Here is a 26412-nt window from a genome sequence, read left to right as displayed (position 1 = left end):
ACATACACACACACACACACACACACACCCTCTCTTTTTCTCCAAGCCAAGCAGCCAATCGAAACGCAGGCAGTGAGCTAGCCGGACGGCCAATCCTGACTCAGCTTGTTGGGAAAGCCAACCTATCCTGATCCAGCTTTGTAGAGCGCTTTGAGGACGATTGAGATTGACACCAGAGGAGCATGTCTAATCTGTGATTAACACGTCTCCCTCTTTATTCCCTCTCTTCCTGTCTCTCTTAATGTTCCCATATTTTTTTACTTTTTCATCCCTGTCTCCACTAATCCCCTGCTCTGCCTTCTCCCTCCAACTCTAATCTGTCTCACCATCATCTCTCCCTGTCTTTTCATTTTTTTTTAGATATCATTATAGTTCAAGAAAGCTAAAGCTCCATCTTCAAAATTAAATAAATTATCTTTTATTTACAATTAAAGCTACATAATACTTGATTGAGGTGTCCAATCTTGTAACTTGAAGTTCTCAAAGGCATGTTTTCATAGCATAAAAATATTGAGTGATGTTTCATAAAAACATTATCATATGAAAATTAATCCAAATAGTCTTTTTTATGTTGGAAAAATTGCTTTCCCGTCTGCATGTAGAAAAATCTGAGGGTTCAGTTTCTATAGTTTTTGACACATCACATCATATCTTCTCAACTCTTTCTGTCTTCTCTTCTCTTTCAGGCCTTCAAAGAGGAGTTGGAGAGTCTGATCCAGGAACAGCAGCGGAAGGGGAACAACCCCACCGGCCTGCTGGCCCTCAGACAGATTGCGGACTTCTTCATGGCCAGCACTGTGGCTGGCTTCAACACTTCCCCCCTCAGTAAGTGCTCATAGTGCTGTGGCACTTTACCCTGGGCAACAAGACACTAACATTTAGCAAAACATATCATCTTTGCCCAAGGTGCAACTGCTTTGCACTGCACTGAAAACAACCCCACGGCATCAATATTTGAAGAGAGAAGATCCATATCCAAACATGAGCTTTGTGGGCTTAAGGGCATAAATACCCCAAGACAACCCAACCCCAGACTCCGGAAAAGCTACGCATACTTCTCTGGTTTTTTGATCTTGGAGTTCTGTCCAGGAGCCCATATGTGAAGTCTGCTTTCAATCACAGTGCTGGAATGCACAACTAATGCAGAATTACATGTCAAAGGCAATATAGTAGTTCAGGTCAGCATTAACCCATAATCAAGGAATCTTAGAAAGAAGGAAGAGCCATACGTCATTAGAATTTTGCATGGGTGCCAGACTTTGGTTTGTTCTACTGAAGTTAATGGGGCAGGCATGACAAGTCACTATAACCCATTATATCTGTGCTGTTTCCATTTTGTGTGAAAAATAGTTCCACAAAATAAAATACTTAACGTGATGGTGATTGATGTTTTGTGTAACTCTGCGTGTTTGTTTTTCTTGTTATTGGTCTCCAAACATCATTTAAGCAGATGCATATAGCTCAACTCAAGCCCCTGTTTGATCCAAGATAGCTGCTACATCATGACCAAACGTGGCAGGTCTGACACATAAATAATGACATTGATTAAGCTAGAGAGGCTGTATCTAACATTTGCTATCACTCCCCAACATGGATGAACGAGGATTATGTCTTACTAATGGGATTTATCTCCAAATTAATGTAGGATGCCTCAACACAGACATTGCTGGCTAACGTTAGCTAAGCAAAGGTAGCAATTAGCGTCACCACGTGACAAACATAGGAAATAAATATCAATAGTGCTGGCATGTTAGCCCTCCTGAATTATATAAAACACAGTTTGATGGTTGGTTAGTTATGGATAATGTTCTTTCTGCTCTACAATTAAAAACATGTAGAATCCTACAGGCTTGCACCAATGACGTATGTGATGAGTAATGGCTCTTCTTTCTTTATTAGATTCCTTGCCCATTGTTAGAAAGTGTAAGAAGCCTTGACAGTAAACAAAGTATAAAGGTTGGTGTTTACATCACCTCAGTGTGTTTCAGGTGGAGCCCGATGTGTCAGATACATCATTAAAAAAACACAGATGTTGACAGTGGCCCTGTTTGCCTGTTGTTGTTGTCGTCGTTAGGAAGAGAGGATAAAAGTGTAATTTTAATACGACTAGTACTATTTTCTTGAATGCATACTTTTTTCCCTTTAACCTTGATAATTACATCGTTAAGGTCTGGGGATGGTCACTCCCATCAACGACATGTATGGAATGGAATCCAGCACAATGGTGAAAGGCGAGAAGCTGACCCGCTGTAAACTGGCCAGCCTCCACAGAGTGGTGGACCTGTTCAGCTGGGCCCACTTCCCCACCTCCTACATCACAGTAAGACGCCACACCAAGAGCCCGACTGCATTCAAAAACTGAATCAATGCACTAACTAATCAATGAATGTCTGGATTCCCATTTCACTTTGACAAAGAAGAAAAGCAGTGTGCTAAAACTAATAATAATGATAATGATAATAATAATAATAATAATGATAGACAGATTTTCTTTTGACTTGTCGCTCACTTGACTTTTGACCAGAAACAATAAGAATAATCAATCCTTACTAAGGGCTGTTTTTGTTTTTCAAAGTTTGACTTGGTTGCTGCCAAATTTCAATCAAATTCGTACCCCAGTGAAAAAGTGATTTGACCTTTTCTTTTCTAAGGCTCGAGTCAGTAAAGAGCAAGACCACATCCTCATCCTCCCCAGAGGACTGTCATTCTCTGAGGCGTCTGCGTCAAACCTGGTAAGAGACATGAGAAGCTGTGGACCCTTCCCAATGTTATTTGGTTATATATACGTATATACACTGTGTGTGTGTGTGTGTGTGTGTGTGTGTGTGTGTGTGTGTGTGTGTGTGTGTGTGTGTGTGTGTGTGTGTGGTGTGTGTGTGTGTGTGTGTGTGTGTGCGCGCACACACAAGCAAGAGACTATTTAGGAATTGATTTTAAAGCTTAACTTTGACTTTAGCAATCCCTTGGTTAGAGTAAAACAAATAACATTGTGACCTTGTCAGTATATGTTTGCCACAGTGCTCTGATTATTAAGTTTTTGGCCTTCATTTGACAGGGCTAATGCTTTTCCACTTAATTAACTAGGTATTTACTTGCTTAATTTGCTTCCTGGAATTGTTTAAAGGGAAAATAGTAAACTTCATTTCAGTGTTTTTTTGTCACCACAAAACTTGCCTCTCTCTCTCTCTCTCCTCTCTCTCTCTCTCTCTCTCTCTCTCTCTCTCTCTCTCTCTCTCTCCTCTCTCTCTCCTCTCTCTCTCCTCCCTCTCGTCTCTCTCTCTCTCTTCCTCTCTGTTTCTTTGCCAACAAGTCATCTAATATTGTGGTTTAGGTTGTTTGTCTGCACATAGCACCGCGTTTCCATGGTGTGTCAATAGATAGCAATTCATTTTCTATTTCCATCTATTTTTCATGTCTCCTCTTGCTCTTGTTCTAATTATTTATTTCTGCTCATTCCAATGTATCAGACATAAATATTTAGTTTTTCTCAGTGTTAAAAACAAGATATGACACCCTGACTTGTGGTATTAATAACAGAATGTATGCCATGAATAGTTTTGTAGACATACTTAATAACCTGAATAAATTAATGACGTACAGTATACTTGGCATGACCAGCCAGCCAAAGGATTGTTTAGATTTAATTCACAAAAAGCACTTTAACATTAATTTTTCTTTGGAAAATACTGTTTTTGTCAACTCCAACTTGTGAAACTTTACGTGTTTCCATATATAAAACACTAATTATGGTTTAATCCATAAAATATGGCAAACTTGCCCTATCATCCATGAAGAAACATGAAATGCCTTTCATGTTTCTGGTGGATGTGGTTTGTTTGATATTCAGACAGAAATATTCGTGTGCATAAAGCAAACAAAGCTACACATAACTCCCGCACAATTTGCTTTTTATGTTTTGTGACATTACCAAAGTTTGCATAAAAGTCACTTAGCACTTGAATAATATCTTCTGTCTTTTTCTCTCCTCTGTTCTCTCTGCTTTGTGTACTTCTCTCCTACTTTATCTTTAACACCTGTGCAAACATACAAACACACACACACCTGCTTAATATGGCTGCAGGTGTGGGTCCACTGCTGGATGTAGTAGCAATACTGCTGACAGGCAGATTCCACTGTTTGACCGGCAGGAGTGGTTGGCAGGCAGGCATGAAATCTCAGCTGAAGTTTAGTTCCAGCTGATTCAAAGAGAGTGAAGGCAAGGCAAGGCAAGACAGATGTATTATGTAAAAACATACTGTATATTGTATAAATAATGTATAAAGAATATTTTAAATGAACTTTGTCAAACAAACTTTCCAATGAAAAAATAAAGTTTAGTGCACTTAGCAGCAATTGTCAAACCTCTGAGGACACAAATATGCAAAATTTCATTAATAAAATAAATGAACAATTTTAACAATAGTAATGCTGCACACAGTAGCTGCCTGCAACATTTCTTGGTTTTAGGTCTGAAAAAATCCTAGTGCATCTTCACTGCTACTAATTGTACAAACCATAAACGGGTGAAAGACAAACACATTCAGAATTTTTAGTGTTAGTGTTTTAGTTGCAACTGTTAGGAGACGTGCCAAAAGGATGTTGTCTGGCACCATCAAATTGACCTGACTGTGATTTAGTCTGTTTGTGTTTTGATGGCGGTCTGTCGCTGCTTGGTGTCACTCTTCTCGCTAACCTCCTCCCCTTCTTCTACTTCTTCTTCTTCTACTTCTTCTTCTTCTTCTTCCTCTTCTTCTTCTTCTTCTTCTTCTTCAGCCTGTTTTGATCCAGGGATCTCTATAGTTGCATGGCTGAGTTCAATTGTTTAGAGCGCAAACAGGTTGATTAAGTGGAAGTCATCCAGAATAAAGAGTTTGGGAGGTCATGCTGGGGTGACCTGGGTGAAGGCTGTAGCGCCAGAGAAAAGCTGGAGTTTAGTTTCCATCTGCCTCACCCTCTCAATCTGTCTGCTGGAGTTCTGAGGTGAAGGCAGGGTCATTTGAGTTTTTGGTTTGTCCATTGCATTGATCTTTTAAGCTAAACAGTTTGGTGTCAGTGCAATGATAGAGATGGACCTCGCATCACAGGGTCAGAAGGTAAACGTCTAGAATATGTAATTTTCAGCTGCCCACACTTGCTCGTCATGGTACTATTCGGCCTATTCAGCCGAGTCACATTTCAGATTCTTTCAGACACGTCCTTTGGCATCTTTTTATAATTAGAAGTGCTATGTTTGTCGGAGGCCTTCTCAGCAGTAGGTCGAGGGTGTCACCGATGGTGTGAGGGAGCTGCATTATGAAGAACGTGACAGGTTGAACTGAAATTATACTGGACATGTGATTTAAACCAATCAATGTTTGATCGCCTGACAGCTGGCTGCGGCTCTGGCTGTGTGTGGAGACAAAAACGGCGGTTGTTAGTTACGCTCGGCTAGTCCCTTTCACTTTCTTTTGCTGGATAAAATATCAATAGACAGTCATCCATCCAAACAACCATGTGTCCGTTTAAAAAAGAAAAAAGAAAAGAAAAAAGTCAGTTTTTTATCCCGAGTTGACCCAGAGATACCCGCAAGCTGTGGACTCCACCCTGCTGTTTTAATTAATCAATCTTTTTTATTATTCTAATTGTAATTGCAATACCAAAACACATGTTAATTTGTAGACATATACGGTACATGTTTCATGCTGTTTTGTATTGTAAAGCCAGATTCACTAATGCATTAGTTTGGGATGTGTATTATATAATTATGCCATCCAGCCATCCATCTTCATCCGCTTATCCGTATCGGGTCACAGGGGCAGCAGCCCCAGTAGGGGACCCCAAACTTCCCTTTCCCGAGCCACGTCAACAAGCTCCAACTGGGGGATCCTGAGGCGTTCTCAGGCCAGGTTGGACATATAATCCCTCCACCTAGTCCTGGGTCTTCCCTGAGGTCTCCTCCCAGCTGGACGTGCCTGGAACGCCTCCCTAGTGAGGCGCCCAGGAGGCATCCTTACCAGATGCCCGAACCACCTCAACTGGCTCCTTTCAACGCGAAGGAGCAGCGGCTCTACTCCGAGCTCCTCTCGGATGACTGAGCTTCTCACCCTATCTCTAAGGGAGCCGCCAGCCACCCTCCTTAGAAAACCCATTTTGGCCGCTTGTATATAATTATGCAAAACTTGTGAAAACTGGTGATGGGAAACGAAATTACCATTTAAGTATTGATTATTTAAAAAATTTATGCAATTTATATGATGTTGGTATGAGGCTTCTCCCGTGGAAAATGAGATTTGTTACAGGTGATTCAGAGGAAGGAGTGTGTGTGTCTTTAAAGACCTTCACATAAATGCCTTTTTACCTTTATTTCATCAGTGAACGATTTTTTCGTAAATTTCGATTTTTTTTTTGTAATTCGGTCTTCTGGTGTCCTGTTGCACCAGTTTTATGCTAAAGAGGCTGTTAAGGGCATTGTGCAGACACTGCTTTCCCGGATTTCACTGCAGCAAGCCTTCCCTGGTTCCCTTGCTTAATAAGTTACTCCAGGGAACCCAATTCTTCTGAAGGAAGGAGCAAAGTGCAGCCGACGTGAAGCACATGATTAGAAAAAATTGACACTGTACATATTTAACTAAACTGGGTGTCTTTTATTAGCTTCAGAATGGATGATGGATGCCCTTTACTGTTGTCATAAAACACACTTACAACTTTTTATTGTGAAAGAGAAATGTGAGCTTGTAGGTTCTGGTTTGCATCACAGAAGCCTTTGTACAAGGTCTGCAGGCAAAGCTGTGTTGGCTGTTTGTTATTAGCTTTCACAGCAAGAACCGACATCTGCAAACAGTTGCTCTTTCTTCAGGTTTTATACCTAAGTATCTTTGTCCAGTTATCTGTCTTCATTTTCTCTGGTTATCTAACTCTTCCCTCCAGATCTCTACTTCTATCTTTCCCTCCATCACTCTTCTCTCCCATCCTGTAATCTAATAACTGCTAACTGGCTGGTAATGAAGTTGTCATAGTAAAGGACATCATGTCAATCCTTGACTATATTATGTTTCCTGGTAACACTGGAGAAGAGCGGAAAGAGAGGATATACCGATGATAATGTAATTTCTGTCGTTAATGCTGATTTATTTTGACTTGTGTTTATGTCTTCTTAGTTAATAATAATAATAATAATAATAATACATTTTATTTAACAGCGCCTTTCTAACACTCAAGGACGCTTTACAGACAATAAAAGACAGATACAGGGAACAGAAAGTGTAAGTAGTTATAACAAAACAAATAAAACAAAAAACAAAACAAACAAAAACAAAACAAAACAGGAACAGTGTATTTACAGATAAGCGAGCTGGAACAGATGGGTTTTTAGTCTAGTTTTGAACAGGGGGAGAGAGTTGATATTGCGGAGGTCGGGCGGGAGTGAGTTCCAGAGCTGGGGAGCAGAGCGGCTGAAGGCTCTGTTCCCCATGGTGATAAGTCGAGCATGGGGGACAGTGAGGTGGATGGAGGAGGAAGATCTGAGGGAGCGGGAGGGGACGGCAATGTGTAGGAGTTCAGATAGATATGGTGTAGCAAGGTTATGGATGGCTTTGAAAGTATGGAGAAGGATTTTAAATTGTATTCTGAATTGAACTGGAAGCCAATAGAGCTGCTGAAGAACCGGGGTTATATGATGAAATGAGGGGGTTCTGGTGATGACACGAGCTGCTGAGTTCTGAAGAAGTTGAAGTTTATGAAGGGATTTTTGAGGAAGGCCAAAAAGGAGGGAGTTCCAGTAGTCAAGGGCGGGAGGTGACGAGGCTGTGGATAAGGATGGAGGCAGTGTGAGTGGTAAGGGACGGACGGAGGCGGTTAATGTTGCGTAGGTGGAAGTATGCAGACCGGCAGATATTATTTATGTGTGACTGAAAGGAGAGGGAGGAATCGAGGATGACGCCCAGACTCTTGACCTGAGGGGAAGGGGAGACCAAGGAGTTGTCGATTGGTAGAGTGAAACTATTGATTTTGGATAGGGTGGATTTGGTGGCTACGAGGAGGAGTTCGGTTTTATCACTGTTTAGTTTAAGGAAGTTTGTTACATGTACCAGCTCTGTGTTTGTGTGCGAGGTGGTGGATCTGGTTATGTCAGTCTCTAGATGTGCTTTAGTGCCTGGGAATATTCAATTACAGTGATCAGGATCACAGTTAGTTATCCAGTATGACTCCCTCCAGCCTCATCATATTCCCTCTCCCCCTTTCTTAGGAGGGCCGTTTAGATGATGCTGCTGTGAAGTTTTCAAAAAGCTTGCTCAGCTTTTGTTTGAGTTCCTTTTGAACCAGTTAAAAAAGGGGAAACGTTTGTGGTATTAACAACTTTACATCTAACGTTCACTGACATTGTCTCCTCCCCTTTGTTTCCCCAGGTGAAGGTCAACATTATCGGGGAAGTGATCGAACAGGGCTCCACCAACCTGAGAGTCGACCCCCAAGGTTTCAGTCCCCACGCTGCCATCTACTCCATGCGCCCAGACATCCGCTGCATCATACATGTGCACACTCCAGCCACAGCTGCTGTGAGTTGACGCAGATGAATGTCAAAGCACCCGATTAACTTGCAGAACACCTGAAGCTCTTTTTGACAGGGAATGTGATAATAAAATGTTGGATTCTGAGTTGAGTTGTTTCAGGGGGGTTTAGAAATTTTAAAAAGTGCATTATATCCAGTGTTGGGCAAATTGTTTCCAAAATGTAATACATTTTAGGTTATTAGTTACTGTCATTTGCGAGTAATTCGTCATATTACTCTCCCTGAATTGTAGTGCTTTACATTACTTTTGAGTTACTTTTGAGTTACATTAGACAAAATAACAGCAGAAGCTTGACTTGGCAGGTAGCTTGTGAATTTCATCCTGGAATCAAAAACATCTCATCTTTATCCACTTTAATACTCTATAATAATTGTATTAATAATGTGAATATGCAAAGGAATACTGGTCTGTAAAAGGACCTGCTATGGAAAGCGTTTGTGATATGCAACAAAGGTGCCTTGTCTCTGCCGGCATCAAAGAAGTGCAGAGTTGTAAAGTGTTCTTTACAAAGGCATCTTGCACCCTACATGCACAGGACTAGCGTTACCTGGGAACCTCCAGTAATTTACAATAATTGCGGAGATCTTCTGTGTACTTATTCCCCTGTCCTCTGTAATTTTTCAAGTAAAATCTATCCCGTGCGACTAGCGCTTTAGATGAAGAAAATGGCTGTAACACATCTGTCAAAGCCTCTTATCTCTTATATGTCTCTGACCTTCCTCCTGCTTTAGGTGTCATCTATGAAGTGTGGCATCCTTCCTATCAGCCAGGAGTCCTTGGTCCTGGGTGATATCGCCTACTACAACTACCAGGGCAGCCTGGACGACCAGGAGGAGCGCAGAGAGCTGCAGAAAGCCCTGGGGCCTACAGCCAAGGTAAGAAAACCAAGGAAACAGAGCAAGGTCTCCCAACTGGGCCGCCCTCATTGTTTGGAAAGAAGTTGCTTGCTTACTAGAAATATGCCTAATTAGCTTTCTTGCCAGCAGTTAAATGAGATTGATACCACTCTCAGCTGGTTGGCTGTAGCATCATATTAACTACATAGACATGGAGGGTGGTGTTGATCTTCTCATTTATTGCAGATGAAATGTCAAAGTGTTCCTTTAACTATGCACCCTCTTTGATAAAAAGAAAACACTCACTCAGACAGAATAAAGAAATATGAAAAAATTAACATTTTAGAAAACGTAAACCAAGCCTGTGATGTGTAGAAAGTGTTTTAACATGCTCAGGGAAGGAGTGTTTTTGTTCCTTGTCCTTGCAGTCATGAAAGAGAAATTAACTGATTATCAGGGTGTGGGTGATTTTGAAGAAGAAAGTATCAAGACCGTCAAACCAGCAAATGCTGTTGAGATGTCACTTACCTTCCGCCCCTCCTTATTTGTGTTTCTGCATGTGCTTTTGCATGTATAATTGCTCTTGGTTTCTTTTGAAAAGATCAGACTTCAACAGTATTTAAATTGGCAAACATTTAGGGAAGTGAAGGTAATTTCCACTGGCGGTGTGTTGCCAGGTCCTGCTGTCGTCATCCAGTGGCCCAACCCTTAGTACATGGAATCACTTTTGGTGTTAACTTGTGAAATAATGGACCTGTAGACTCTGTTTGATCTGAATGCTCTGCTGTACCTAATCACCACCGTGTGTGTGTGTGTGTGTGTGTGTGTGTGTGTGTATGTGTGTGTGTGTGTGTGTGTGTGTGTGTGTGTGTGTGTGTGTGTGTGTGTGTGTGTGTGTGTCTCACAGGTTTTGGTGCTGAGAAATCACGGTGTGGTTGCTCTTGGGGAGACCATCGAAGAGGCCTTTCACTACATCTACAATGCCCATTATGTCTGCGAAATCCAGGTACACACTCACCAACGCACACACACACTCTGCGTTCCAGCTGCCCCACAGTTTTGTTCCGTCCTCTTCCACACGCCATACCAAACCAGGGGTGTCTAAGAAGCAGAGCTTCTTGCCTGCCTGACTCACAGATTTTATTGTCTCTATAAGTACTTAAAAGAACAATCATGTGTTAAATAATACGATATAGCTATTTAATCATGAGTGTGGACATAATGTCTAAGTGTCTAATTCTTTAAACTCGATAAACTGATTAGCTCATTGGTAAAAACAAGCTTCTTTCAGCTCTGACTTCTTGGGAGGGTCAACCCTTTCCTGCCCCATAACCAACTGGAAAAAGTTGTGGATGCCCTGATCACAAATCGCCTGGACTAGTGTAACTCATTGTACTTTGGCCTTGATCAGTTCTCAGTTTGCCGATTACAATTAGTTCAGAATGCAGCTACACGCCTGCTGACAGGAAAAAGGCGCAGTGACCACATCACCCCTGTACTGTCGTCTCTCCACTGGGCTGCCTGTCGTTTTTAGAATCCATTTTAAGATTTTATTGTTTGTTTTTAAATCTCTTAATGGACTGGCACCATCATATTTATTTGATATGCTGATTTTGCACACTCCAGGCAGAGCCCTTAGGTCCGCTGACCAGTTGCTTTTAGATTGTTCCAGATCCAGACTGAAAACCAGAGGGGTCAGAGCTTTTTCAGTGGCAGGTCCTAAGCTCTGGAACTCTCTTCCTCTTAATAGTAGAGCAGCTTCCTCTATTCAGAGCTTTAACTCATCTTTTTCTACTGGCTTTTAACATAAGCTGAGCTGTGACATTTTATTGTTGTGATGGTTTTCAGTAAAGTTTTTATCTGTTTTTTTTTTTTATTGTTTTTTGCATATTCTGTTTAAGAAGGGTTTTTTATTTGGTTATTTATTATGCTTTTATCTTATGTTGTTATCTATATTTTTACAGCACTTTGGGGCAGTAGTGACTGTTTGTAAATGTTCTATATAAATAAACTTTGACCTTGACCTTGAAGTGGGGAAACGGAGAATAATAAAACAGCTAGAACAGTCTAGTAAGTTCAGAAAAGTACATCCCTCTACTTTAATGCTGCCTTTAAAACGAGTAAAAGGCAACACTTATGTCATATCAGGATATTACGATATTCAAAATCTAAGACGATATCTAGTCTCATATCACAATATCGATATGCTATTGATATATATCTCAGCCCTTGTTTAAATCTATTCAAAGGAACACATTTTGAACGTAACGAGTGATGACAAAGAAGGGGGTCACATAATGACATAATTACAGTTTGTAAGCAGACATATAGATATCAGAATGTTTTTAAATTAAGTCGTCATTTGTGTTGTGCAGTGGCAGAGTTATAATAGATCTCGTGATGTATTAAGTTATTGTTATGTGTGGGATTGCCTTGCTGTTTGGCTGTTGGACGCTTGCAAGATCTTTGTGTTCATTTGTACGGAGGGTTTAAGAGATGTTGTTGTGTCCCTTGCTGTAACAGGCAAACCAAATCTCCTGATTGACTCCTCCCGGTCAAGCAAAAGAAAACATTAATCCATCCTGCAAAGCCCAGCTTAATTTCTATAAATAAATCCCCCCACCATGTTTGTTGTATGCCATGTACTGTATATTCCTTGATACTTTAGATTGATGGGTATCTCATTTTGGTTTTGGTAAATTTTGTCCTTCTTCTGCATGGAAAATGGTCAAAGTCTTTTCCTGCGTTATCTCATTTTAGGTCAATTATCTAATGCCACAGGTAGAATTTGGTGATAGAATATATGTTCTACAAGCTATCAGTCGGCTGTAGAGACTCACGCGCTTCTCTCCCTATCCTTATTTTGTGATTTTAGGTGAATGCTATCTCGTGTGCTGGCAGCGTGGACAACCTAATAGTGCTGGACAAGGAGAAGTACACATCACGAGTGTTTGACGTAGCCACAGCGGAAAATGTCAACTTGGGTGGACAATACAAGTGGAAGGTTGGCGAGCTGGAGTTTGAGTCTCTGATGAGGATGCTGGATAACATGGTGAGTCCACATACATCAAAGTGAGAAGATTTGTACATGTGAAACAAGCACTTATCTGTCATTACTAAACCTCAAGCTCGTTCAATGACTTCTGTGTTTGATTTTTGTAGAAATAAGCTCAGAGGCAAATATTACAAATTACATGAAAAATACAGCACATTGTCGTCTTTTTAGAGATCATTTTTCTACAAAACCAATCCTAAAGTGATAATATGTCAAACTAAATGTCTGTTTGGCTTTTCTTTGTAATTCATTAAAAAAAAACACAATAGTGGCACAACCTAAAAACATTTCATAAAGGCATTACATTTGTTTTAAATGTCCTCTCTGGGAGAAATCCTTTGTGGTTTGTTTTATAGTAGGCTACATTTCTGTTTCCATGTGCAGTTGTTGCACCTGAGGGAGAACAGAGTTTGAAGAGAGCGCCCCCTACATAAACTTAAACTGTGTTATCAGAAAATAGAAGGGATACAGGAGTACTGGGTACTGTTAAACTGGCAAATGTTATTTGGGATGCACAGAACAGACAAAGTTGAAGGAAGGAGAGATTCTTTTTAAATGACTCAAATTTCGGGGAAAGAGGGTTTAGGCAAAATGTGTTTTGAAGAGAGGAGTGATGATAATTTTGCGTCACCACAAAGAGCTGCTGTGGCTATCTTTGGTAAATGTCTTTGCTCTCTTTCTGTCTGAGCTTCTCTTGTCGTCTGTCTCTCTCTCTTGTATCCCTATTTCAGGCTCCCTCTCTCACAGACCACGCTTTTTAATCTTTCTTTCCCTCTCTTCCTTATTTCTTTTTGTGAAGAGAGTGGGGAGGAATGGGAGTGTGAGAGAAAAGAAATGATGAGGTTAAAGAGGTGACGCATGAGTGGAAGAGGGGGAATGAGGGAGAGCGACAAGAGAGAATAGGGCAGTCAGGAAATGGCTCTCTGACTCTGTCCTCTGTGCTGCCAGAAACCCCATGGTCACAGCACTGGTCCTCTCTTTCTTTTCCATTTAACTAACTGTGAAACTGGCAGCTCAACCAGCGTTACGGGAAGGAAAAGTCACAGAATAAACGCAAATGTCTGCTCCTCCTGGTGGGAAAAAAATGATGTTATCTAAAACAATTAATGATCCTTATTGGGTAAACAGGATGTTACAACAGTAGATGGAGTGGATGTAGGAGTAAAAGTCAAAGAGCGACTACATAAATACATAAATACAACAGACTGAATAAACCTCCTGTGTGGCCATGAGGTTTTGTTTCCTGGTCATTGCACAACAAACCAAATCCTCTCAGATCCAAGAAAACAAACTGTTGGTGTGTTCTTGTTCCCTGCTGCAGGGCTACAGGACAGGTCATGCCTACAGGCACCCTATCATGCGAGAGAAGCCGAGGCACAAGAGCGACGTGGAGATCCCTGCCACAGTCACAGCCTTTATGTTTGAGGAGGACGGGGACGCCACACGGCTGCCCTTCAAGTTCCTGCAGCAGCGGCAGCAGAGGGAGAAGACGCGCTGGCTAAACTCGCCCAACAGCTACACCAAGGTCAGCGTGGAGGGCAGAGAAGAGCGCTACAACAGCCGAACAACCACGGTGAGCAGAGTGTTCGTGTGGATGTGAAAAACATGAGGAAAGATAATGGTTTTGGTTGTATTCTAATTTCTAAATGTTTGAAGCGGAAGTGAGTAAGAAGTCTTTTCTTAGGAGTTTCTAATCACATATGTAGTTTGTGTGTCTACACGTGAATATGGATTTAAATAATAGACCTAAACATGAAGTGACAAAGTGAACATCATAGCTTGACTTGTCATCAAGTTTAATGAGTTGACCACTTTGTTTTCACTGGAGTTGTTCCTCAGTGTTTAAGATCTAATGTTAGGTCGCCATCTACAGGGTGAACAGAGAACTACGTTTATGTTGGTTCAGTTGCACGAGTGGTTGTTACTTACTGTACCTTTGAGGCATTTAACTTAGTGACGCAGTGGCCCCATGTTCAACTCCGCCCTGTGGCCCTTTGCTGCATGTACCCCTCTTTTCCCCTTTCGTGTCTTCAGCTGTCCTATATAAATAAAGTCCTAAAATGCCCAGAAAATAATCTAAAAAAAGAAGAAAAAATAGGGTTACATCCAATAATAACAATAGAGTTTTTATGTATTTTTACAGTGCTAGGTTGTTGTTATTTTGAGCAGACAGTTTTGATCTGCCTCACTTCCACAGTGGATGAAGGCAGAGGAGACGGGAACCCCGATCCGGATTGAGGACCCCAATCAGTTTGTCCCTCTCAACACAGACCCCAGTGAGGTGCTGCAGAAGAGGAACAAAGTGAGTCTTTAACTCTTTCCTCTCAGTCAGAATTGTTAAATGTGAAGTTACACAGCATTTACCATGTCAGTCATTTACTTTCGAGCTCTGGATTGTATTGACCGTAGTTTTAAATTGGTCAGAGTCACTGTTCACGTTTCATGCTTCCTGATGACATTAATGTGTCTTTTTTTTCCTATCCTAGATCAGAGAGCAAAACCAGTTTGATATGATGTCATCGGGGCCACGCTCTCAGCACCTTGCAGGCATCCCTGTTGATGAACCACGACGTGTAAGAACATCCACTTTTTGATGTTCAGATATTGGGAAAAGAATATAAATTGACATGGTTTTCTGGACTGATTTTGATTTGGTGGCAAACAGTGGGTTAGATTAGTAAGAGACGTACAGAGTATACTGCTCCGCCTTTCGTGTTTTCGCTGTCGCATGATAAACTTACAGATGCTGCTAATGGGTAGCGTCGCATATCGGCCCCGGCAAGATTGAAGAAGGAGACATGGAGGAACACACACATTCAAAATCCAAATTTCAGGAACAGGAGTCTTCTTCTTCACCCCAAAAAAGAAAAATGACATTGAAAAGAGCAAAAGACCGGCTTTTTGAAGCGTGAAGGCTACCGTAGCTGTAATATGTACTTTAAACTGTGTGGCGCAAGAGAGTTGATTGCGATAATGGAAGAATTTCCTACACATTGAACCTTTTAACATAAAAACAATAACCAAAAGAAAGATACAAACACTTTTCCGAATTTAGAAACTAAAATCATGTAGATGACATTAACCAGTTTTGATGTTATTGCCAACCAGCCTTGAATAAGAATCTTACCAGAAAATCACTTTGGTAGAAGTTAAAGTTTCCTTTTAGAATAATACTTTAGAAGTTAAAGTAAAAAAACTTTAATTATTAACTTTATGGCCAAAAGTGTGTAGCGTTATCTTCATCGCCACTGTCGTTGGGGTATTCATCGTCTATTACCATGGCAGCAGAGCCTGCAGCAGGAGCTTCCATGACACTGTCAGTTATTATGCTTCCCCCCTCTTCTTCTTTAGTTTTTCCCTATGTATTTTGTTGCTGCTTGGCAACAAACAGGCATCATGTCACCAACTGAAATGGAGCGTAGGCCTACATTATTTTGACAATCTAGGATCAATGATTTGCCAAACCTGCTTTTTTTTCCTGTGTAACAAATTTCTTCTGATTTTTTTTTTTTTAGTAACAAGTAACTAAGATGCTTAGGGAAAATGTAGTGGAGTAAAAGTATACATTTTATTCAGGAAATGTAGTGAACTAAAAGTAAAATTTTCCAGAAATATAAATAATGAAGGAAAGTACAGATATGTGAAAATTCTACTTAAGTACAGCAGCAAAGTATTTGTACTTTGTTACATTACAACATTGCTGCCAACCATAAAATAGTTTTATTACCTGCTGAAAGAGGCACCAGTTTACTGTGAACAGAGCTATCTGAAACCTATGGAAGTTTAGAATATTCTTAATTAATCTTTGTAAATACAAAGTAATGACAGAAATTTGAGGAAAACGGTCAAATCATTTTGAGCCAGTTTAATGATGCCTATTGACCACTAGGTGGAAGTAAGTGAGAACATTTTGCACACGCAAAAAAGGACTTCTAGTAAGCTGAGAGTTGCACTTAGTTTTCAATTATTAAATAGACTGTGATAAATAAATATTTAGGAAAGATTACAGTAAAAATATCAAATTTTGACATTTCGATGCTGATGGTTTTGTCGCTGGTATCTTGTCTTTAAGGATCTGGTGCAGATAAACGTTCTGGTAAATATCCACAAGTATATCCCAATTGTTGCCATTGTGTTTTTTTTTCTTTTCTTTTTTTTACTCTCTTTTTTTGTTGTGGATTACTTTTACACCTTGTTGCTAGATCAGAACAGAAAACATTGCATGTTTTTTATTGTTGTGTTTTAGATTGACAACATTGTTAAATGAATTTTCACGAGTTTTATTTTTTGCATTGGATAAAGTTGCACTCGTTTTTCCATGTGTGAGTTCTTGAGATGAGAAGTTGTGTTGGAGCATGATGTATTTTTACACAAAAATCTAAGAAGACGTTCTGAGAAGAAGACGTATGAAATGTGTTTTTTGTGTGCATGTGTGTGACTTGTTTTGTGAGTATGATGGTGCCCCCAGTCTAAACTCCATTAGTATACGTCTCTTGCTTTTGTGGTGTTTATTTTCCACAGTCTGTTAAAAAGATGTTGGTTTGCAAACTAATTGGTTGAGCATTTCTCTGTACAGTTTGTGATTACATGAGTTATGTGTGATGTGGTCACTATGATGTGATGCTATTGGGACTGTGTATATGATTGTTTTTTTCCTTTTGTGTGTGTGTGTGTGCGTGCGTGCGTGCGTGCATGCGTGCGTGCGCCCATGTTCACCCCTCTCCCTGTCTCCTCCCCAGCCATACGTGCCCACAGAGGAGGAGCAGATGGCTCCACTGCCTCCCAACCCCTTCAGTGAGCTGTCAGAGGAGTACCGCAAGAACGTGGAGAGCAGGCAACTAGGCCTCAACGGTACGACACACATGCATAAACACACACTTGGACAAACACATACACACCAGTTAATAAATTCATGAATGTCCCTAGGTGTGTGTGAATTTGATTCTAAAATCTTTTACACTCAAATTGCAAACACCACAAGAGCCAAGTTACACCGAGAGACATATGGCACGCACACATCGCACGCACACACCATACCTTCCAACACTCCCGTTTTAAGCCCTTTCTCCTGGACCCTTTGATATTTCTCCCGGGAAACTCCCATAATTTGCATGGCCCAAACTTCTAAATCAATTATCGTACCAATATGTTTATCTAATGTTAACCAGTTGCCAGATTTTGTATGAAACACATCCTATTCACACAATCCACACACCATATACAATTGTCAACCTGTTTGTCACCTCAACCTGGCAACCTATAACCCAGTTTCACAGTTGATCTCTGCGCAAGCTTCGCGGATGTTCAGACCCAAAAGCGAGCCAATAAAATTGGCAGGTGAAGGCGGTGTTCCCATATAGCTGTAAATTTCACAGTGTTGGGCGCAACAATTTACTTGAATCTTACCTAGTCATATCGACAACCTCCACGCTTTCTGTAAGGTTTGTCGCATTGATTTTAATGTAACGCACAGCGGGAAAAATGACATTCTCCAGTACATTAAAACACAGCGGCACCATCGTGCAGAAGAGGCAAATAAAGGCACACTTAACAGTGTATTGTAGATTGAGAGTGAAGTCTCAATCCAGCAAGTCAATTTATCTAAGCGGTTGCTTCATACTGTAATGTGATTTTTTTTTTTGTTGTGTAAAAGATTTTCAACTGTAGAAAAGACAAGACCCTAACAGCCAGATGTGAGCATGTCCTGAAGGCTGTAAAAGTTGTTAACATGCACCATCTGACATTTTCAAATGCTTAGAATCTGTTAAAACAGCAGGCACAGATTTCAAACTGAGCTCAAACCAAATCAGGATTTAAATCTACCCCTCCTCCTTCTGCCCCTCTTCTTCAAATCTTGACTTGCAGTTTGATTACTGCACATCTTGATTTTGTTCTGTGCTCTGTCAGCAGTTTGGTTGTTAATAAACATCCATATAATCTTAGGGTCTGTAGCGCTGTCACAATAACAGCGATCGCAGTGGACACTCCCATTTTCGAACACACTGACTGGGGTTTCACGTACAAACACTCGCCTATATACCTTATAACATAAGGGCCTGTCCCCACAGGCGCCACTGCTGAATTCATCTGCCTTAACTTTGTGTGTCCGCACACAGTCACACACAGGATTGTCAATGCTAATCATATTAGCCCTCTGTCCCATGCCATTCAGACAAATCAATAGTGAACAGATAGTGAAGGGGGGTTGTCCACTAGTCCCCCTTCTGCACAGGCTCCTGCTGAGTTGGTCCAGATTAATGTGGATATGTGTGTGTGTGTGTGTGTGTGTGTGTGTGTGTGTGTGTGTGCGCGTGCGTGCGTGCATCAGCATGAACATGTGTTCATGCATGTTTATAGGATCATCCAAAGGGTTCATCCTTATGTGCATATGAAACAAGGAGCATGTGTAGATGTGCGTGCGTGCGTGCGTGCGTGCGTGCATGCGTGCGTGCTTGCGTGCGTGCGTGCGTGCGTGCGTCCGTCCGTGTGTGTGTGTGTGCGCACATGTGCTGTATGAGAGTCCGGTGTGACTAAGATGACAGACCGAACAGACAGCAGGTCTTCACACCCGCAACATGAGCAGAGCCCGTTGCTATGACACTGTTGCCCCCACAGCCCCATGAATCCCCGGTGGCCAATCTGGATGCAAGCTGGAGACCGTCTGTAATGGCCTGATATATGCTACACACACACACACGCATGGGCGCGCACGCGCACACACGCACACACACACACACACACACACACACACACACACACACACGTGCACACACAGACACTCTCACACTCACTTGGAGGTTTAGCTTGTGATTAGTGGTATCCAGTCCACTCCATATATTAATTTTGTAAATTAAATTGATCATTTTAAAAAGTAAATATTAAAACTGATCCAAATAAAGCATGTGTGATGTAGAATATAACATGTGTATATCGCAGCTGTCAGTTGAAAGCTACCCATTGTAAGTAGTGCGTAACTTAATGCATTTAACATCTGATAGAGAACAAATAAGGGCTTTCACTGCACAGACCAATGTGTCATGCAACCAGGTTCTATATGCTGTTGTGAATGACTGTGGTGCCTTAGCCAACTCAATGTGTAACCCTGAATGTGCTAGTGAATGTGTCAAAGTGATGTGGGACTATAATTCATTCACACTAATCAGTGTTTAACACTAATAAAATTGCTAATGCTAAGCTGTACTGTAACATGTACTGTACATACAAAAGTTGTTCGAAAAGCAGTTTGATACAAAAAAATGAGTTAAATTAGTTTTCATGCATTAAGAGTCATGAAGGTCCATAAGAGAAGGAAAAGAAACTGACGATAGGATGGGTATTAACATTTTATTAAATTGTAATTAAATGAAGGGCATTACAAGTCGTTACTGCTTATTTTCTTCATTTTCAGCCCAAAATTTAGACAACATAATTTGGTTGACAAAATCATTATGATACAATTCCACTAAAGGTTTACATACAAGCCCTAGTTTAATGTAATTCATCTCCTTCCTTCTTCCTTTAAAGATGCCAAAAGACTTTTTTGTCTAAAATCTATTGATAAAAGCTAATAAATAACCTTATTGTTAACAGGTTTGTGTGGGTATGTTGCACAAGGAGCAAGCTTGCTGCTGTGGGCATCTAGCCTGCAGCTCAACCCAAGTTAGTGTTGAGGGCAAGAAAACGTTACAGTGCATGCTCATCCTCCAGGGGAAAAAACGGATAACAAGTGACAATCAACACATTTTGTTGCTGTGCATGGCCTGATTCTAACATGTGTGTTACACTAATCTCTTGAATCACCCGCCCCCCTCCCCTTCCCACTCCCTCACCCTCCCTCTGACCCTTCATCCCAAATTCCCCTCCACAACCTCTCATCCCACTCACCCCTGCTGTCGTCCCACTACTTCAATCCTCTGTACCACCCTGCAATCCTCTCATCCACACCCCCCCCCCCCCCCCCCCCCCCCCCCCCCCCCCCCCCCCCCCCAACCCGCATCCCGCCCTTCCTGCAGATGCAGAGCACGAGCTAACCTCCGACGACAGCTCCACTCTCTCTCAGTCTCTGTCTCTCACCCAGTCCCCGCAAAGCACTCCAGCTAAGGAAGGTATCAATCACTCAGAGAGAGAGAGACACACACACTTTGTCAGAATGATCTTCCCTACCTTGCTGTGGGACTTTAAGCTTTAAGAGGAATGTTTGAGAGTATGCAAATTAAAAATGAAATGCTCTAGGAGCTATAACTGATCTGTGCTACAAGTTTGTACTGTACTAATGATTTTTCTTGTAGAAGCTTACCCGTCTAGAATGGAGCAACATTTCTGCTGTTATGAATGCTGATCCTAACCCACCAGGAGTGTTGAAGCAAACCTTTAAAGCACTTACTTACTTATTCTGCATTACTGCTAACGGCATTTTACAGCATACATTTATATTTTCAACATGTAAGGATACAAAAACAGATTCAGAGGCTCTGGTGTCTGCTCATTTCAGTTTGAGAATCAAGAACTGCTTTATTATACTGTAGGTAATCCATCCCAGCAGCAATTGTGTAGCTTGAACCGCTTACCTTGTTGGTGCATTCAGGGACATCTAAGATTTCAGAATAGTTTGACAACTTGGAAAATCGTTGCTTTTGCATAGAATTAGACAAGACGATCAATGCCACTCTCACTACGTTTGGAGCTAGAACCAGGCGTTGGGTTAGCCTAGCTTAGCATAAAGACTAAATACAAAAATAGGCCTACTAGCACCTCTAAAACTTACTAATTACAAATTTCCCATCTTATTGTTTAATCCATTCAAAACAAGTGTAAAAGGACAATTTGGGGGTTTTACATAGTTAGATGCTGTAACTATTTAATGATAAATGATAACCGTTTTTTTTTTTTGTCCGCCCAGCACGTCTGTTTTTATACTAAGCTAAGCTAATGCCCTTCCCAGATGTAGCTCCATACTTAATGCCCTGACCTGAGTGGTATCAAACTCCTTATCCAAAATGTCAAACTATGCCTTTTTAAAGAACTCAGATCACACCGTTGTTTTGCTAGCTAGCTGTCAATATTGAGTGTCGGAGCATCTTTAAAGGCACCACTAACTAGAATTGTCAAAACCAGTTGAAAACAGCACAAGATTTTTTTCCCCTCTCTTGTCTTCAGCGTAATACATCACAGATCCGCTGGGTTGGTAACGTGAGCATGCTATGATGTCACATCACATGATTCTGGGTATTATATTACCGCCTTTCTCTGCCATTTGGATCCACAGTCTTGTATCTATTAACCGAGAAATTCTTGTGCCTGACATTTGAAGGCAGTTGATGTACCTCCAAGAGAGACAAAGATCACAGCGGCCTCCTTACCAGTTGTAAATAATGGCGCTAGGGGATTGACTTCCTGTCAGCTTCCCTCAAGCACAAACATGCAAACCACACAATGAATAACAATTATCCCACAACGGGACATTGGCTCAAGGGACCCATATTTTCTGACACCACCTCTATGAGGTCAGCCCGTAGTTGTGCTGAAACCAGGCCAATTGTTGTGTAGTGCTTTTTATGCTGCCCCGTGTTTTTCATTTGTGCTTAAGATGAAAAGAACACAAGAAGTCTTCACTGGTTTTAAGTTTTAGTATAGCAGCATGATGCTGCTGCTCTGCATTCCCCAACTTGCATTTGCAAACCCAGTGAAAGAGATGTGACACCGGCAGGCCTGTTACATGAACAGTCATTAAGGAAGTGGGTGTAAGCCACTGTTTTTTTTTAAAGGTTTTAAGGAGGACAGACTCTGTGGGCTATCAGGTCACTGGAGTTTTACGCAGGGATGTTATGAAATATGTGGAGCACTGGGACACTGTGTCTCTTTGTGTGAAGCGGAAATTCATCACAGTTCATATGGTATTAGTGTGTTTGGTGGAGCAGTGACAGCAAAGCCTCACATTATCAACATTCAGGGGGTAGACATATAAACACCTGTAAAATATTTTGAAGTTCAAAACAGTTTTCCTGCCAGTAGTATTTTACAAGCTGTTTATGTCAAAAAACATAGTATCTGTTACATTGTACAACTGTTCATGTTGGAAAGCTCACCCCTTCTATGATGGGCATAAGCCTAATATGTTCTATGGATTAACTATTGTATATATGTGTAAATACTGATAAAAAATAATTGTTACTATTTCATAAGATACTTCGGATAAAAGATGATTTATTGAGTAATTAAGTTTATCTCTATTCTTTTACCATATTACACCTACGACTGGTTCCAGCCAGTTATCAAATAAAACAATGCCTTTACTTACCTTTTTTAAGTGTATTGATGGCTTCCATCACTAAAAATGTTATCAATCAAATGTAAATAATATGAAATGGCAGTATATGGAGGAAAGCTGAAATTCTACTTTACATGTAGCCCTAAGGGTCTTTGTGACTTGACTTCATTTTGCTTTGTTTGTGCTAGTTATTGTTTGACTTACAGTGAATATAATAGGAGATCAGTGTTTCCAAACATGTTATCCACAACAAATATTTAACTAGAAAATGATTGATTTATTAATTTATCAGTCAGTTTGATTTTAGTGCAAATTGTAGTGTCTCGCTATTTGCCACATTGTCTACTTTTCCACATTAGGACTTGGCTTTGCACTAATGTTAGTCATACGAAGCACAGGTGGTATTGTTATTTATTAGTTGTGGACGTTGTCTGGAAATAGGGTGTCTCTAGCAGAATTGAGTGATGTGACCGCTCTTTGTTCCTCGTTCCTTGTCCTCACCTAACCTGTGTGTCTCACTTCTCCCTCAGACAACCACACGGGCCTGATGAACGGCAAAGACCAGCACGGTGACGCGGACGAGGAGCTGTGCAAGCGCGTCAGCCAGCTGACCACCAGCGTGGAGAGCGTGGAGATCACAGTGCGCGCCGGCGAGAAGATCGAGGAGGCGCTGTCCCCCGAGAGCTCACCCTCCAAGTCGCCCAACACCAAGAAGAAGAAGAAGTTCCGCACCCCATCCTTCCTGAAGAAGAACAAAAAGAAAGAGAAGACAGAGGCCTGAGAGGTGAAGGGAAGGCCGCCTGCGCAGAAGAAGAAGGAGGGGCGACAGCCACCTTTTCTGTTTAACGTCTGTGTTTTTATTTTGTCTCCGTTTTAAATGTTCTTTTTATGTTTTTAATTCTGTCCGACATTTTTTAACAAAAGTTATAATGTGCAAAAGGAAGAAGAATGGATTATATAAAAATATTATTGGTTTTCAACAAAAAAAGAAAGTTCTCCTTCTGCTAAAAGACAAGAATGCTTGTGAAATTTTGGGATGGGTATGTGGGTCCACAAATTAGAGTTCCACCAGATGTGGGGTCACAAGTGACTTGGGTGGGTGTTGGGTGTCTACACACCTCATCACCTATGCATTACTCTAACAGGGCTCATTGCAAGCCTTAAAGTGTAATTTAAGGCCATTTAGTTCCTGAATAACTGGCTCCTCTTGTGTTGTTTCCCAGGCTGAACATAAAACTTGAAACCACCTCGCATATTTCTTGCTGCAATATCCAATTTTATGAAATGATTGGGTTGGAACGCGAGTGTTGTAAAACTGCACAAGTTAAAACTCAACCTCTTCAAACAGTCTTTTAAGGTTTTGTTTTTACATTCTGGTCACCTGACTCTGCATAGGGAACTGAGAGGCCACATGAAATTTAAAGTCACACTGGAAAACATGGTCTCAAAAACAAAAAAACAGCCACAGGGTTTGTGTTGATTTATTTACTGTGAGAAAAGGTTGCTCTCTGCTCTCGCCCACTCTTTGGATACAAACCTTCTCTTCACTTGATTGTGGTTGAACTAGAAGATAAGTTCAAGACTGGACTGGATAAGATAGTGAGGATGAAGGCTGGCAGTTTATCACAACTAAGTTGACGTGATCTCAAAGAGCCGCTGACTCACTCCGAATATTTATGTAGCATTTTCACATCTTCTCCTCTTAATCGCAATGGTTTCTTTGCCAAACTAAACGGAAGAAAAGAAGAAACAATCTCATTTCAGTAAAGCGTCACTGTTTGTGTCTAGTTTGTCATCTCGTGAAATTTTATCTTTTTTTATTGAACACAAAATTGGTATTAGTCAACTCTGTTTTGTACTCATTTGTAAGCTACTACAGAGAATTGCAGATGTTACGCATGTTTTCTCTTTTTTGCAAGAACTGAATTTATATGGCTGACTATGTTCTGTAGTGATGCCTGATTGCTCAAATTATATTCTAATCTTCAGAGTACACAAATTTACTATATAATACAGATATATGAAAACTGGATATGTTGGCTATAGATTTTTAACTATATATTTTTTATTTTATTGTGCTGCACTTTTCTTTTGGTATATAACACATTTTAGTTGCAGGTGGTTTCACCAGTTAAGGAGATTGTGAAGTTATTGGTAAAAATTGTGAAAGTAGCAAGCAAGGCATGGTGTTGGAGAAAGGCCAGGACCCAGAAAGTGAGTCGAATGAAGAAAGAAAGAATAGTCTTTCATTGGTGTCACACGTGAGAAATGATCTCTACTGCTCAACTAAAACAAAACATGAAGTGTAGTGCGGAAATACAACGTCCAACTATCTGCAGTCGCCAGCTGAAATGAGAATCATGGACGGTGGAGTGTGTAGTGGTGACATCTTTTGTTTGGTGCGTTTTGTTTCAAAGCCATATTGTAATTTTTTTTTCTCCGTCGTTTTTAATGATGAGACAAGGGTTGCGTTTCTCGTCTGCCTGCTCGGGCGTCAAGGACCCTAACAAGACCTGTGATAAATCACCCCAGTGACTGCATTGACACCCCTCAGGCTCCCAAAACGTTTTTTTCCAGTAGCTATATTCACAGCAACTATGCTTCCTTGCTTAATTGGCCATTTCTTTCCTCCTGCAACTGGAACATTTTAAGGAGGTCGTATGGACATCTTATTTCTATTCGATTGCTCTGCGAACCCGGTCGTCATTTCAGCGTCTTAGGCTTCCCCTCATGTAATTGCTCTAGTAAACACGATCGTGTTGTACTGTAACTGTCAGATGACCCACAGTTGAACTCTGGAAAGCCAAAGTGTGATGGGTTGCCACATATCCTCCCCCTGCAGTTTAACCAGATGTACCAATATCCCAGCGAGCAATGTGAAGTATTGGATTTGGGGGAGGGAGGTTTTAGAGACACATCTTTAGCTGTGTTAAATGATAGCTTCTGGCTCTGGGCAAAGAGCTGAGGTCACACAACTAAGAGATGGAGAAGGAAGGTGTGAGTTTGGAAATGGAAGTGCATATGTGTGTGTAGTAGAGAGGGGCAGAGGGTAAGGACAACCTGACACTAACGCACCATGTTTTTATCACTTCCTTCATACCATCTCTTCTCTCAGAAAGTTTTTTCATCCTCCATTTGTATTGCAGTACGCTTCCTTTTTATCTCTTAGTTTGCAGAGAGCGCTAGGCTTTTTAAATTAACCATTTTATGAGCATACTTTGCTCCCAGATGAACTGAATGTGCATTGCATCTTTTTTATTTCCCCCTCTTCTGTTTCCAACTGTTTGCACCTTGTTTTACTTATGCTTCTCTATCCACCTTTTTCTGTTTAAAAAAACAAAACAAAAAAACAGTTGTGCTTTGGCATGCCAGAATGAGCCAAGCTACTTTGTGACCTGTGAAAATCCTATATGAATGGTTATCTAATGGAGTTGCTTTTAGATGTATTGCTAATCAGTGTAAATTCACAAATAAAACTGTATTTTAAGAAACCAAAGCTCATTTTTCATGTTTGTTCATCACAATCCACGCCATTCCTTAAAACTATTTTTAAGTTTAACATAATTCATACACACTCATTTCACTTTACGCCATGATCATGACTTGAGCAGTTGAAGATGAAGTGGACACATTCACAGTATATTGCTGCATTTTTTGTGATAATTTTACATTGTTGTAGAAAAGCTTCAAAGAAGGAACTATGCT

The 26412-nt window shown here is 40.8% G+C and overlaps 1 protein-coding gene across 9 annotated transcripts in view; it reads left to right on the top strand.

Moving 5' to 3' along the window:
• add3a (adducin 3 (gamma) a) overlaps positions 1-26198 on the top strand; it is a 103620-nt gene extending 77422 nt beyond the window's left edge. For 6 of the 9 annotated variants that reach the window (XM_032525781.1, XM_032525795.1, XM_032525772.1 and 3 more), the window contains 14 exons: positions 687-825; positions 2169-2320; positions 2652-2732; positions 8385-8534; positions 9281-9424; positions 10293-10391; positions 12261-12437; positions 13762-14013; positions 14638-14742; positions 14927-15013; positions 16513-16536; positions 17180-17291; positions 20453-20545; positions 23238-26198. In XM_032525781.1, the coding sequence (XP_032381672.1) occupies positions 687-825; positions 2169-2320; positions 2652-2732; positions 8385-8534; positions 9281-9424; positions 10293-10391; positions 12261-12437; positions 13762-14013; positions 14638-14742; positions 14927-15013; positions 16513-16536; positions 17180-17291; positions 20453-20545; positions 23238-23488 (1866 nt within the window). In that variant the 3' untranslated portion in view covers positions 23489-26198. The remainder of the gene's footprint in view (positions 1-686; positions 826-2168; positions 2321-2651; positions 2733-8384; positions 8535-9280; positions 9425-10292; positions 10392-12260; positions 12438-13761; positions 14014-14637; positions 14743-14926; positions 15014-16512; positions 16537-17179; positions 17292-20452; positions 20546-23237) is intronic. The other 3 variants (XM_032525805.1, XM_032525798.1, XM_032525815.1) reach the window with 3 other exon arrangements.
• The last annotated feature ends 214 nt before the right edge of the window (positions 26199-26412 follow it).

The sequence above is a fragment of the Etheostoma spectabile genome, chromosome 2 (assembly GCF_008692095.1).
Source record: "Etheostoma spectabile isolate EspeVRDwgs_2016 chromosome 2, UIUC_Espe_1.0, whole genome shotgun sequence".
NCBI classification, from domain to species: Eukaryota; Metazoa; Chordata; class Actinopteri; order Perciformes; family Percidae; genus Etheostoma; species Etheostoma spectabile.
The sequence above is the reverse complement of the archived record's forward strand: the minus strand, read 5'-3'. Positions and strand labels throughout refer to the sequence as shown.